Source organism: Phascolarctos cinereus, unplaced genomic scaffold, assembly GCF_003287225.1.
Source record: "Phascolarctos cinereus isolate Bilbo 61053 unplaced genomic scaffold, phaCin_HiC Scaffold_5;HRSCAF=322, whole genome shotgun sequence".
NCBI lineage: Eukaryota > Metazoa > Chordata > Mammalia > Diprotodontia > Phascolarctidae > Phascolarctos > Phascolarctos cinereus.
The window spans coordinates 196414745-196430037 of NW_027555958.1; the positions used below are offsets into that span (position 1 = coordinate 196414745).

The 15293-nt window shown below is 34.7% G+C and overlaps 1 protein-coding gene across 23 annotated transcripts in view; it reads right to left on the reverse strand.

Annotated features, from left to right (window-relative positions):
- Nucleotides 1–15293, reverse strand: part of RIMS1 (regulating synaptic membrane exocytosis 1) — a 699885-nt gene that overhangs the window by 171582 nt on the left and 513010 nt on the right. For 18 of the 23 annotated variants that reach the window (XM_078155292.1, XM_078155286.1, XM_078155284.1 and 15 more), the window contains 2 exons: nt 14564–14626; nt 10954–11043 (listed from right to left, as the gene is read on the reverse strand). The exons of the other annotated variants lie outside the window; for them this stretch is intronic. In XM_078155292.1, the coding sequence (XP_078011418.1) occupies nt 10954–11043; nt 14564–14626 (153 nt within the window). The remainder of the gene's footprint in view (nt 1–10953; nt 11044–14563; nt 14627–15293) is intronic. 23 annotated transcript variants of the gene reach the window in all.

Below are 15293 nucleotides of genomic sequence, written 5' to 3' on the forward strand. Positions count from 1 at the left end.
AAATGTAAAAAATACATGGTTCATTTGACAGCGTGGTATTCTGAATAGTGTCACTGAATGCCCGCCTGGGTTAAGTGAGCATTCTGAGGTGCTATATAATAATGGGAAGCAGTCAGGGATGGAATCACAAGGATTTTCTCTGAGCTCCTGGCAGTAAGCATGTAATGAACTTAATTCCAATATATCCAATTTGGTGGCATACAAATTTTGTAGGTGACTTTTCCATTAGGAGGAATTGACTAGTACCTGTCATCCTCAGGAGATGCATGCTGGATTTGAATCCTGGGACTAGTAGGTCTTCGCCTATCTAGGGAGGGGGACCATCTACCCCTGTTTGTCCAATGAACAAGACAGGAAAAAAAAACAGGACATTTAGCATTTCCTAAAAGTAAAAGATATATGGAATAATGGGCCTGGAAAAGTATCATCAAAAGGCAAAATGCTTTTTTCCTAACTTTACAATTTATACATTTTAAAAATAAATATATTCTAAAATGGATACAACATTTTGAATTAATTAATCATTACATTATACAATAAGAATAATTAAAGTCTGCAACTTATTTCAACATTTGAAAATGTAAGTGCTCCAAAAGTTTTACTTGGGAAAAAAGCTTGACATAATTTTAAAGAATTTTATTCTTGGTTGTTTTTCTTTTGCTTATGTTAGTTTTAAAAGAAATTTAGTATATAGTTTAAACTTCAAAATCCTATAATAGAATAATTAAAAGAAAAACAATAGTTTTATAAATTCCCTTCAACTCTCATGAGAAGGCAGAATGAGACCTTTTTTCTGAAATATACTGGAATCCCATACATTTTGAAGAACCAATTTACTATCAAAGATGGATTTAGACATGAGTAATATGGATCCCAACACAATGTAGAAGTTCTTTGCATTTCTATTCTGTAGAACATTTTCATTTTTCTAAAAAATATGTTGAAATTTAAATATACGTACTCTGTGAAACTGAATGGATTAGGTGAAGTGTTGGAAAGATCCCTAGGCTAAGAATCAGGATATCTGATTTTAGTCCTGGTTTGTCCAGTAACTAACTCTTTGACTTTGGTCTTAATTTTTCTTCACTTGAAAGATAAGGGTATATAATTTTGATTTTAAAGGTTCTCATCAGCCCTAAAACTCCACTCTCCATATTATAAATTATAAAGAGCCAAAGATATACACACACATGCCTAATCTATTTTGGATACACACACACATATGTATGTATAATCATATGTACATGTATGTGTGTATATATGTATGTATACAGAGACAGAGATGAAGACAGAAACACAGAGAGACAGAGTGAGAGATCTATCTCTATATACCTATATCTATCTATCTATCTATCTATCTATCTATCTATCTATCTATCTAACTATCTGTCTATCCCCAAAATAGATTAGGACAAACCTTCAGAGTGAGGAATGCCCTCCTTCTTGAATTTTAGTGTAAGGAAAAATACAGGAAAGAACATTGGCTCTGGTGTCAGATGCCCTGGGTTCAGATCCCAGTTGGTCCACTTGCCACCTCTATGGCTTCAGCAAAGTCAAATAACTTATCTGGGCATCAGTTTCCTCATCTGTAAAATGAGGAGACTGGACTAGATACTCACTAAAGTCAATTGCAGCTATAAATCTGATTTTATGGCAATGAAAAAAAGCTCATTTGGGAACATGACTAAAGGTATGAACTACTTAGAAATATGAGAAACTATCAATAACTCTCTTTCCTACATATAGTTGCTAGTCCTGGGCATGCAGCTCCTATAGTCACTTAGGGACCTGTGTCATTAACAGCCTACTTACAGACTACTTACTTCAAATAAATACAGACCTTTTGAACATAATAAGGGAGAGGTTTTATTTATTATTTTGGGGAATGTGTTGGTGAAGGAAAATGGAGAGCTTGGTGCTTTGCCCACCTGACTCTGCCACTCTGGTTACTCATGTGACCTTGTAGAAGTCAAATAAACTCTCTGGTCCTCATTTTTCTCAACTGTAAAATAAAAGGGTTTGGACTAGAGGATGCTAGGAGAATGTAAGTTTTGAGAGGGCAAGAATCATTCAGTTTTGTCTTTCTACCTTCAGTGCTTACTCCAATGCCTAGCACATAGTAGGCATATATTGGATTGGGACAGAAAGTTAATGGAAAAGATGATAGAGAAAGATGTGCTATTAAATTTAATATACAGTAATAACATTTCCATTCTTCAGTAGTTATACATTATAATCCCATACATTTTAAAACCTACCATATATTGTATATACATAATAATTTAATGTTTGCGAAACATTGGGTAAAGAAAGTCAAGCTTCTTAAGGGTTTGCCTTCTCTGCTGGCTTCCATACTGTATGTAAAGACTAGGAATGAAACATCATTGTCAGAACTTTACAGATCTATTACACCTTGTGATATTTTTCTCATTAAAAGGTATCTGCACTGTTGCAGAAGTTGAAATACAGCCTAAATAACAATTTTAGCTTATATAGAAATGTTATCAACACTATTTTATTATATCAACCAGATCATTTTAACTTGATGTCAACATGAATAAATTTGCTTCTTGAGGCAAAATTCCAGCCCATGTATTCTTCAAAGAAAGAAAAAAAGGAAAACATCATAATTATGGACTATTGAGAGCTAGGAAGAGAATTCAAACATTTAAGAAATGTTTGGGACACACGCTGTTAAAAGGAAAATTTTCTGATATAAGGATTATGTAAAGCTTAATAAATGTTATTGCGCACCCAAAGTCCTTCGATATGCTGATATGCATGTAATTAGGCAGAAATTTGCTTCATTTTTCTTATATATTGAATACCCTGAGAGAATGCTACATTTTAATCAATTTTGTAAATAAAAAGATGCAATCTATTTCAATATCAAAATGTCAAAAATATTAAAACTACGATAATTTTTTTATTAAATACCCACATTTGTACTTAGCAAGACTGAAACTATCATATTTAAGAATTAAGATTTGCTTTTTAAAACTCTTAAAATTTTTATTCTTTCCCATTTAGCTTACATATAAGAAGAACACTAAAGCTATGGTGATGTGGTGATTTCAGTCAATTCTTTTGTTTCTCCATCCTTTTCCCCCTTTTTGTCTCTTCTTTTTCTCCTTTTCTCAGCTGTCTGTCTTTTTCCTCCTCACCTTTAGCAACTCTCTCTCTCTCTCTCTCTCTCTCTCTCTCTCTCTCTCTCTCTCTCTTTCTCTCTCTCTTTCTTTCTCTCTCTCTCCTCCCTCTGTCCTCTTCTTTCTCTTCTCTTCCTGTCCCTTTAGCTCTCTACTTCTTGTCCTTGTAGACACATTTCTGTCCCTGGTTCCAGTATTAGGTCTCTGGAAATGGTACTGGTTTTGAAATCTAGTGGCAAAAGAGAAGTATTAAGAGAAGGTCAATTCCAATTACATGCGCAAAAGAGATTATTATTTTTTAAAAACAAATGTTAGACACATTTCTAGGAAATACTAGCAGTGAATTTAAAATACATCATTATTTGCTACATAATCTATTTCCTTCCAAAAGACATCAAATTCAAGTACAGGAAAGAGTAAATGTTAAAGTTAGGTACCAAATTCTGTATTATAAAGATCAGTCAAAGAAAATATACTTTGGAAAATCAAAAGGTTTTTTTGTGAGTTTGATCATAAAAATATGTATAAAAACAGTTTCATACGTGATCAAGATGTGCACCACTCAATACCACATTATTCCCTTTCCATTAATGTGTCCCTTGCCTTTTTGTTTTCCCTTCTCTTCCATCTCTCTGTTTTATTTTTCTCCCTTTCTCCTTCCCTCTGCAAGTGTCACCCAATGGCACTCAGACTAATTTCTCATCTCCAATGTTGGCCCTGAGGACTAATAAGTTACTGACCTGTGGTTTAGGTGAAATCAAGGGTCCGTAGAGTAAGGACAATGTCCAAACTTATTTATGGCTGTGGGATATGAATCTAGGACAAACGCTACGTGTGACTGAATAAATTCTACCTCTGGGACTCCTGCATAAAATACAAGGCTAAACACTAACAATGAGATGCTAAAACATAGCTATGTATTCAGTGAAGATGCCTTAAGTGATGAGCAGTTTCTCTGTCCCTGGAATTATATTTCAGATATAGGTTTGTGGTGAGAGTGCTGATGGACCTTTAATAATTATCTCAATACTCCAAGATCATAAGATCAAAGTCGAGTGAAGCTGTGACTTGGCAAAGCCACAGAGGTAATAACTGTCATCCACAGAATTTGAAACCACATCCTCTGACTTTGAGAGTCAGTGCTCATTCCACTCTACAATCATCCTCAGTAACTAAATGATTTTGTTTTTTCCTCATAACAAACTTGTAGTTTTATCTTATATGACCTAGCTTTTGTGTCAAAATGGGTCTGGTTTTAAAGCAAAAGTACCAAAACCAATTGAGTATTGGTATCTCATACAGGGGCAGAGAGATGGTGAAGGAGATAGTGTCAGGCCTAGAGTCAGGAACACCTAAGTTCAAATTCAGCTTCAGACACTTACTACTTAAGTGACCCTGGGCAAGTCACTTAACTGTATTTGCTTCAGTTTTCTTATCTGTAAAATGAGCAGGGGAGAGGAAATGACAAACCATTTTAGTATTTTTGCCAAGAAAACCCCAAAAGTGGTTATGAAGAATAAGATGACTGAAAAAATGACTAAACCACAAAATTTAATGCAGGTCTCAGGGTCAATCATCCATATCAGTTCTCTCTGACTAGAAACTCGGGACCTTAATATTGCTAGGTATTATTGCTTAATATTATTAGCTAAAGGAAACCAACAGAAATAAGATTTCATGTAGGTATACTTAAAAACATCATTTCAAAGTTGACTTCAAACTCTGATGCGACTCTTCTGTTGTACTGTGTAGTATGCCACACTCATTTATATCCCATTGCACTGTATCATTAATTCCAGTCTTTCAGGATATTCAAATTGAATACCCATGATTCTCAACTCCTGAATCATTTTATAAATAGCTTTTCTCTAAGGCCCATTCCAGTCTGGTTTGCTCTTCCCCTAACCCATGTTATGAATCCCCTTCAGATCTCAGTTTTATTCTCAACCATCTCCCTACATCCTTGCTTTTTTAAACCAGCATTCCTTTTGACTCATTTTAAGTGAAACCTAGACCTTCTCTGAGGATACTGCACCTATTGCAACCCACCCTCCCATGATCACTTGTCCCACTTCTAAGTTCAAAGGACCAGAGGATAACGCTAGCACAGCATAATCTTTCTGTCTCCCTGTCATTTCCAGACTATTCCTCCACTTCTATCCTTTTCATCTTTCCCCTTCTGAATTTAATCTGCTTATGCAGCCCTATGCCTCTTGAATATTATCATTTAGCTTTTAGGTCATCATCCTATCTGTTTCTCGCTTTAGTGTCTGGCTCACAGCTTTCTTGTTATCCTCTGACATCATAAACTGGGACTTTAATATTAATATCACACAAATCTACAAAGTTCCTTTTCTCTAACACTTTGGTTATACACTTTTTATCATCGTTTTGAATTGTACCACTCTACCCACCCCTGCCAAGATCTTAAAGTATGAAATTACATTATCTGGTCACAACTTCCTGTTTTTAATCTCTCCCATTCCATCACTAATACTAAGCTTATTTCTACAGCATCCCCCAAATAACAACCCCTTAACTTGAAGTATCTTTATTCTACCTGCATTTCCTTTACTCTACCATCATTGAATACAATATTTCAGTGGCCACTAGCCCAGAATTCAGGCTCTTGCAGTCTGTGATCTTCAGAAATTTCCTGCCTGCTAGTCTACATGCTTGGTTAACTTCCTGCCTATTTCTCTGCTTCTAACGCTCTTGGTCTGAAGACACTGAACATCAAATGAGAACATTACAAGGTTAGATTGTTTAATCTACTACAATATTATGGAGCTTAACCTTAGCTAGGCTCTCACCATTGTTTAACAGTCCTTCTGTTCTACCCTTGATGAGATCATTCCCCAGAGAAACTTGGCTTGAATTTAAGTTCTCCTTATTAGCACTTGTCTGGACAAGTTATTTCATGAGTCTGGGCCTCAGTTTATTCATGTCATCTTCCACCCTAACTTGGTTGACCAACATCTTCTTCCAAGAAGGGGAGAACCTAGCTCTACCACTATCACCCATTGTCCTTCACCTGTTCTCCTGGAAGAAAAGGAAGGGCCCAGTATCCTCTTTTCTGATTAGAGACCACTGAAACACTCTCTCCTCACACACACACACACACACACACACACACACACACACACACACACACTAAAATAGGAGAGAGTGACCAGGTACTATAGTCCTGGACCTTGCCTTGCAACAACATTCCTTGCCTGTGAATTAATTTACTCTTCATTCATGACTACCCTTATGGTTAATAACTCTTCACCACTTGTTTCTCTCTATATATTTATATTAATCACCAGTCAGTCATGAACAAGCTATATTCAATACCTACCTCCTGTTCTCTCACCTCCCTCTCATTCATTCTCAATCTTCCCCCACCCATGTCCCTTCCAATCCAGCCACCTCTTCCATAACATTGAGTACATAATACTCAAACTCTCCTTCATCCTAGACTTCTTTCTCTCATAGTCCTTTCATCTACTAGCCCTCACTTAGACCTGGCTCCTCCCTAATGACACTGCATCCCTGGCCATTTTCTCTGACAGTGCACCTTCTCTCAACACTTAAACACAATGGTACTAGTTTCAGAATATTTCTTGCTCCCAATTGCCACTTCTAGATTCTTTCTTTACCCCCATTGCTTAGAATTGTCTCCTTTGTTCTCAATCAACTTTTCCACCCAATTAAGATCATGGTTCTTGTTGCATAGGCCCTCCTCAGTTCACTCTCCTCTCTCAAGAAATTTAGCATGTCACTTATTGTCATCCTCTCTTCCACAAATCCTACACTTATAATAAAGGATGTCAATATCCACTGTTGGTCTCTCAATTATCATTAACTAGTTCCTTGGTTTCCTCAAATTCCATGTCTTAATGTTCTAATACATTTCAACTCTACAAAGGATGTTCACACCCTGGATTCAATAATTATTCACAACTGCTCCTCCTCTTTGATTAAAAACACTAACGTTCCTCTATCCAATAACCTTCCAATTATTCTGTCTGTCCTTAAATTTTATACCTTTTAAATCCATTCTTTACTCTCATTAATACTTCCAATCTTTTCATCCCTCAATACTTTCTCAGGCCATTGTTGCAGGTCTAACTTAATTTTCTTCTCTTCACACATAATAAACAATTCAATTTTAAACTGTTTTCTATGCTACAATCTTTCACCTCCTTGATCTATTGCTGCTCATGTATTGCCAAATCTCATCTCTGTCTTACTCCTACCATCTGCTCTCTGCCCTCTTATTCACAGACTGATGAATGGAGTCAGAGAAAGTGATATTTCTGATTGGGTTATTATAATTCTGACAGTAGAAATTAGTGATATCTAATTTTAACTGGACCTTCATTATAACAAGGGAAACTTTTTACTGCTCACTAATTAATTTCTTATCTAACTCCCTACAAATTCAATTCCAAACCTTCTCTTCCCTCTCCTTGAGCTTCCTACAACTGCCTCTTCTTCTATCACTCAACTGAGGAACTCAATTCCTGCTTTCTTATGAAAAATGGGGCCTTTCAAAATAAGTTTTCTCTTTTCCCTTTCCCTTTATTTCAAAAAAACCCTTGATATTATCTGTCACTCTGTCCTCTTTTCCCTCAGCCTCTAACAAGGACAATCCTTTTACATATGTGCTTGATTCCAGCCTCTCCTGTCTTCTCAAGCAGATTGTGACCTCAATCATTCCCATCACTCTAATCTCTCCATTTATAAAAAAAATATTTTCACTAGACTATAATATCCTCTCAATGTATCGCCTTATATCTCTCCTGCTTTTCCCAGCCAAACTCCTACAAAAAGACTTCTATATTCACTGACTCCACTTCTCCTCTCATGCCTCAGTCCTTTGCAATGTGGCTTCCATCCTCTCCATTCAGCTGAAAATGTTTTCTCCAAAGTTACCAAAGATCTCTTAACTCTCGAATCTAGTAGTCTTTTTCTTAGTCATCATCCTTTGCAATCCATTTGCTGCATATATGACATATTTGCACAGACCTTCTAAATACTCTAGCCTCTCTCAGTTTTTGTGGCACTATTTTTTCTACTTTTCTTCCTACCTCAATGATCTGCTCATTCTTCATCTCCTTGGTTGGGATATCATGTGCATCATGCTGACTGACTGCTCTCCAAGGTTCTGTCTTAGCTCTATTCTCTTCTCTCTCTACATCTTCTCTTTTGGTAACCTCAAGAGCTCTCCTAAACTCAATGATGTATATGTAAATGAAGAACAAATCCATATATCTAGTCCTCTTCTCTACCCTGAATTTCAATCCCAAGTCAACTATTGCCATTAGACATTTCAAACTTGATTTCCTCAAACTCAATATCTCAAATTCAACAGGGGAATAAATGAGGCCAATATCTCAAACTCAACATGTCCAAAACTGAATCCTTTATCTTTTCCCCAAATCTCTACCCTTTCAAAATTTCTCAATTTTCATCAAAGGCACCACCATTTTTCCAGACTGCCCAGGTTGTAAACTTAGCATTTCTCTTCAAATTTTCACTTTCGATCATTCCAAATATCCAATCAGTTGACAAATATCGCCATTTCTACCTCTACAACATTTCTTGTGTCTGGCTCCTTCCCTAATACTCATATAACTAAAAACCTAGTTCAAGTCTTCATCACCTCTTGTCTATATTATTATAAGTCTCATAATTGGTCTCCCTCACTCATGCCATTCCAGTCCTACACACTTCTATCAAAGTGATCTTCCTTATCTTGCTTTCCTTTTCTTATAGATTTGCCTATTTCATTCCCCTAATCAATAAACTACAATGACTGTTTTTTCTAGGGTAAAATATACACTCCTCTGCTTAGCACTTAAAGCCTTATATGATCCAGCTTAAACCTAGCTTACATGACGTCTACCTCTCATCTCTGTACCTTTGCATAAGCCTTCCACCATGACTAGAATGCATTATTCCTCTCCACCTTATAGAATCCATTTCTTTTTTTAAGATGTAATTCAAATACAATCTTCCACATGAAGTTTTTCCTGATTCCTTCACTGTGATTAACTCCCTCCATCTCAAATTCATTGTATTTAGCTATTTTGTATCTATTCTATATGTATTTAATCCATGCACACTTGTTTATGTATTTGTTATCTCTCCTATTAGAATATAAGCACCCTGTGAGTAGGGATTATTTCATTCTTTGTATTTGCCTATCCAGTGCCTAGAAAAGCTCTTGGATCATGTAGGCACTTAATAAATTCTTGTTAATAGATGGATTGATTAATCTGTAAAACGACAGGGCTGGATTGGATCTTCTTAAGATCCCTTGCAGCTCTAAATTCTATTAACTGGCCCTCAAATTCCCTTCTTTTCAAAAGGTACAGCCAATATTACCACTACTCCAAAACACTTATAACAACTACAATGTATACTGGGAGGTGGGTGGAATGAGCCAAATTCATATCTCTTTGATCTGGAAAATGACATTTGACTCTTTTTACAGACGCTGTCAATCTCCAACCTTTGTTCAAGAAATATCATACTTTCTTGATTTTCCATCTCCTCTTCCTCTTTCTCTCAGTGTTCATTTTTGGCGTCTTGGCTACTTTTCTTCCCATTTATGGCAACTGTTCTGTAGTGTTTTGTCATTAGCTCTCCCTTTACACTAGGGCAGCAAGGTGGCATAGTGGATAGTGTGCCAGGCCTAGAGTAAGGAATAGTCATCTTCCTTATTTCAAATATTTCCCTCAGGTACTTCCTAGCTTTGTGACCCTGGGCAAGTCACTTAACTTTATTTGCCTCAGTTTCCTTATCTATAAGGAGAAGGAAATGCAAATCACTCCAGTATATTTTCCAAGACCTCAAATAGGCTCATGAAGAGTTGGACATGACTGAAATGAGTGAACACCATAACTCCCTTTAAATTACCTCCATTTTTCTTTACCCTCTTCTTTCCTTTGGCAAGCTCACTCACTATCATGGCTTCACCTATAACTGCTATAAAGATGGCTCCTCAATCAATTGTTACTTCATAAATTTGTATGCATAATAAAATTGGTAAAACTCACTATCAAGTTCAATAATACATTGGGTTAACTTCCAATATGGAAAGTTAGCTATTTATACATGACATAAATACTATCTCATAAAAAATATTGAATGTGTTCAGAAAAAAAAATTACTATTTGGCCAAGTAAACATTTTAGCAAAAAAAAAAAAAACAAATCTGAAAAAAAATCTATTCAAGTAATTTTTTTTCCAGAAAATCTATGCCTAGCTTTGTGATCTATTGCAGAAGAATGGTATATTAAAAGCTCAAGTTGAAATTGATGAATATATAAGTACATGAAAGGTATCTTTAAAATCAAGGGCTTTGGTTCTGGATTTTTATCTTCTATGTCATAGTTCTCAATTAATGAATAGGCTCTCCATCAAATATTCAATATTGCTCTGACAATGGCTGTAACAGGCCAGAGAAATTGTCTTCAGATAACTTACTGGGCCCAGCCATGTTATCAGCATACTGAAGGCTACTTGAGTGTCACTGTAAATGAAACCACTGGATTGAAATGAAAAAGGGAAGCAGCAGGCAGAAGCATTTACAAATTACATCAGGCCATTTTTGCGGTGACATCTATAGAGAAATATATGTATTGGCACTCCTACATATATCTCTACACTTATGGGATGGAAAAAGTGTTGACAGGTATCAAAGCAGACATGAGTAAACAGACATGTAAAAGCTTCACTTTGAACAAAATCAATTGATTTTCAAATCACCAGTACAGATGACAAGAAAAGAAAAAAAGTCTTTATTTTATACCTTTCTCGTTCTGGTGAATGCAAACTAGTATCTGGTCTCAAGCAGTTGGTACTAGCACTCCTAGCCCTGTCAAGGGAGGGCTGTAGTTCACTAGTGCCAGTGCATTGCATCCAATGGTAGAAGAGAAAGAAAAAAGAAAACAAAGAAAAGAATACCATGTTAGATACTAAATCATAAAAGAATGTTCTCTTCATATAAGATGTAGAATCATCATGATTCAATTAATAAAGATGTAAAAGAGCTGACTGGATGACAGTGCAAAAGTTTGTTTAGAAAATAAAACTAAACAAAGATTATGCTTGACTGTTTTGCATAATTGTTTTTTTAAAAAAAGTTTTTCAGACTGAAAATGAAAATAAACGATACCTCCTCATGGAAAATTTGCAACAGGAAGCACTAAGACAAAATGTCTACGACTTCATTACTAATAAACAATGCCACACCAAAACAAAATGAAGGACATCAGAGGAGAAATCATTTTACAACTGAACTAGAAATATTTTGGTCTACCAAATCACATTGAACTAGACATGGAAGAAGACACTTCCACTTCCTCTTACTTATCCAATATTTCATCAGAAAATCTCAATTCTTGTGCATTAAAGCAATAATCAAGAAGAGAAATACCCCATCTAACCACTGATTGGATCTTAGCACATGCAGGCAGACTGAGCTTCATAAATTAAGATTATTTAAAAAGAAAAAAATAAAATTTAGTCTTTACTCAGGAACAAAAACATGACACAAAGACAGCAAATAAATGACAGAAAAGAGGCAACTAGGATTTGGATACTTAAGTAGATTTTAATCACAGAATGATTCTAGTCAGTACTAGCTGCATATCTTTTTACTGTAATTCTGATTTAACCTGTTATATGTTTATTTTATGGATATAATTTTAATAGAGAATTTTAATGGATTATATTATAATCTTATTAGAATTTAAACTTCCTTGTTTAGAGGGCTTGTGTGAAAGAGTGGAGTCGCTGTTATGTCTCTTACCTGTAAATATTCCAATGAGTGCCATTCTCTATTAAAGGCATCTTGGATGATAAAGTTTTATAGTGTCTAACAGAATGTCTGCAATGGGGTGACACATAAACACGTAGGAAACAGAAAAATACATGTGAAGCAATTTTACTAGAGTTTTAAGAAATAATATTCATATTTTAATGTAATTTTTATGTTGTTCACACAGATGCTTTACAAATTCTTTATCTTTCCCTTCCCAACCCCATCCCTCAGGCTCCCCAAGAGTTAAGCTAAAGGCATTTGAATGTTCAAAATCAGTAATCATTGTGCTAAGACCTTAACATTAGTTTATTGTAAAGGCTTAATTGCATCACTTACTCCTTTGAATTATCAAAGATTGATTTATTAGTCAGGCTAATACATAAATTATTTTGTATTTTTAATTAATATTTAATGTCCTTTTAAACATTTTTAATAGTGTTAATACACTTATGAAAGTAAATTGCTCATTGATGAAATGGGTAATTAAAGTATTCAGATTTTCTGTGTTTAATTATCTCTTCTTGCCAAGGTAATGTCAATAAAACTTAAAAGTACTTTCCAAAGGTGAGTAGTTTACATTATTACTGGGATAGTGAGTCAGGATGATGAGAGAAATGAGCAAGGGGATAAGGTTAAAGAGGAAAGGGAAATTTACATGTGAAACCAAATTAAATAAAATATAGGCACATGTCCCTGTACAAATATGTATATATGTACATGTATACACATATGTGTATTGGTTAAAGATATATTTAAGTAAAGCATGTATTTCTTACATACATGTTGCAGATCATAAATATATACTTACTTTTATGAGCAGTATGTGTGGGCTGAAGAATGTGTGTATACATGCACATAAATATATAAACCAATAGTTTTGCTTCCTCATAGTTCTGGCAATGTAAATATGAAGGAGAAATGGAATTCTTGAAGGCTTGGGACCAACATGAGAATGTATATTTTGTTGGGATAATTTACAGTCACTGAAAAAAGATCAGTATGGTGAATAAAGGGAAAATTGTATATTGGTTGTGGTTTCCCTCCACTCACTTTTTCTTGTGTTTAATTTTTGGCCACATGTGCTTCACTGCTGTATCTTCTATAGCAGCTATGACAAAGGAGAGATGACAGTCTGATTTTCCAAATTTAACTATTTTTAAGTGCACAGTGTGTTACCATTATGTGGTATGTGCGTGTGTGTGTGTATACACACACATATAAACACTCATGCAAAAATTAGGAAATATAAAATTGTTACTGCTGATGTTTAATAGTGCATACTTGTAAACAATTTTGAAGGAAATGATTTTTTAAAAAGACAAGATGTTATGATGTAATGTAACTCAAAGCACCTTGCACTTTGAATTTACTTGCTTTTATCTTCAAATTTAGAAATGGAGGAAAAAGAGATGTAAGTATTGCATTTGGTCTGACAATACCAAATTATTAATAGCCATATCATCATTCATGTTAGAAACTTTTCTGTTTTTTCAAATACATCTTCACTATTAAAATATAAAATTCACTAATTCAAATATCATTTAGCAAAAAAGAGGACCCACTTGAGAAGATGGAATTTTTAGACTTAAACAGCTTTTCTATTTTTTTCCCACTATGCATTAAACCTTGAGTTCTTTTTAAAAATATCTCCCTATTAATGAAATAAATTTAGCTAGTATTTTTTTTTTTACTTAGAGGAGGTTAAGAGTAAAAAGTTTAAAATTTAAAGTGAAGCATCTGTGTGACTAAGCCAAGCCACCATTGGATTTTGTAATAGCTTCTTGTAAATAAGACCAATAATGTCTAGTTATAGATACATGGAGTTTTTGCATCTCTACATTCTCTCAATAAACTTTTTGGGATCTCTATTTAATGGAAATCTGTGGAGGAGGCTAGCAGGATTTGTATTATGGCTTTCACTCCAATAATTAAGTACTAGATTCTAAACTTCAGTTTAGGGGCAAACATTATTTCCCTTCTCTGAATCTCAATTTCCTCATCTTTCAATAGAGCCACAAGTGAAGGTTGAATTGTGAGACTATGAAATTTCAAAGCTGGTAGAGATGTTAGAGATGATCTCACTTGATCCGTCATCTTCCAGATGAAGAAACTGAAGTTCAAAGAGCTTAAATGGCTTGTATATCAACTCAAGAGAACAAGAGAAAAATAATGAAAAGGACAGTTCATTGGAAAACACAAAACAAAAATAGGAACATATTCTTAAATTAAATTCAAAAGCCAAGCAGCATAAAAGAGGATCATAAAGACAGAATAATATTGCCATGCATTGGATACCATTTCTCCAGTGACTAGAAAGGCAATATATCTCACAAGATTATTTAGTATGCCTTACTGCAGATGTGATAGCAATTGCATAGGGTCTTAGCAGTCTCTGGCTTTTCATTACATGGGAACCAAAACACTCTGCCTAGTAAGTTAATGGAAATATATTTGGAGCATTTTCTCCCAAGATGAAGCAGAGTTTGGAAATGTTATTTTTCTGTCTACAGTAATACTAATTAAGGTGATCAAGAGGGAGGTAAGATATAAAGAATCTAATCACAAAGAGCCATGGTTACCAAATCCCTGTATTTACCTGGTCGTATGTAGGCACTCTGCACTTCGTCCTCGTTTTGCTCTGGGCAGCATAAGAAGCTCACTGCACAGACAGGATGGAGGATGAGTGAAACAGACACAGATAATGTGGCATTAAATGACATGGGGGTATGCCAATGATATGTCAATGGAAACATAAAAAAAGGAGGGGAAGAAACCAGATAGTCTGCACTGCTATATTTGCTTGTGAATGTTAAACCAAAAGAAATAATGACAATACTTTAAAATTCAAACCATAAACTACAACTTCAGCATTCTAAGTCCTATCGACTTGTTACTTAATTTTACATCTTTTAAAATATTGTTCCCAAAAAGAAAAAATAACCATGAACATTTACTAGGATTCTGGGTTTAACTATATTAATTTAGGTGAATTATTACTTTTTACAGCACTTATAAATTTTGTCTTTGCAATAAAAAAAAATATTGGAACCCTAGGTTTCTAAAAATTCAGAACATACAAGATTTCTTTTTCTTTTGACTTCACTGCAAACTCAAAGCATTATTATACTTCTTAACAATCAACAAAATTTATTCCAGTGAATAAAAATATTTTATAATATCAAATAAAAATTTATTCAATTGAATGTGCTGGTTAATGCCATTTGCCATCTATATTAACTTAAAACCAATGTAGACCAAGTGATTTACATAATTGTGGAAAACTCTGTCATAAAAATATACAGTGCATGTTTGTATATTGTACAATG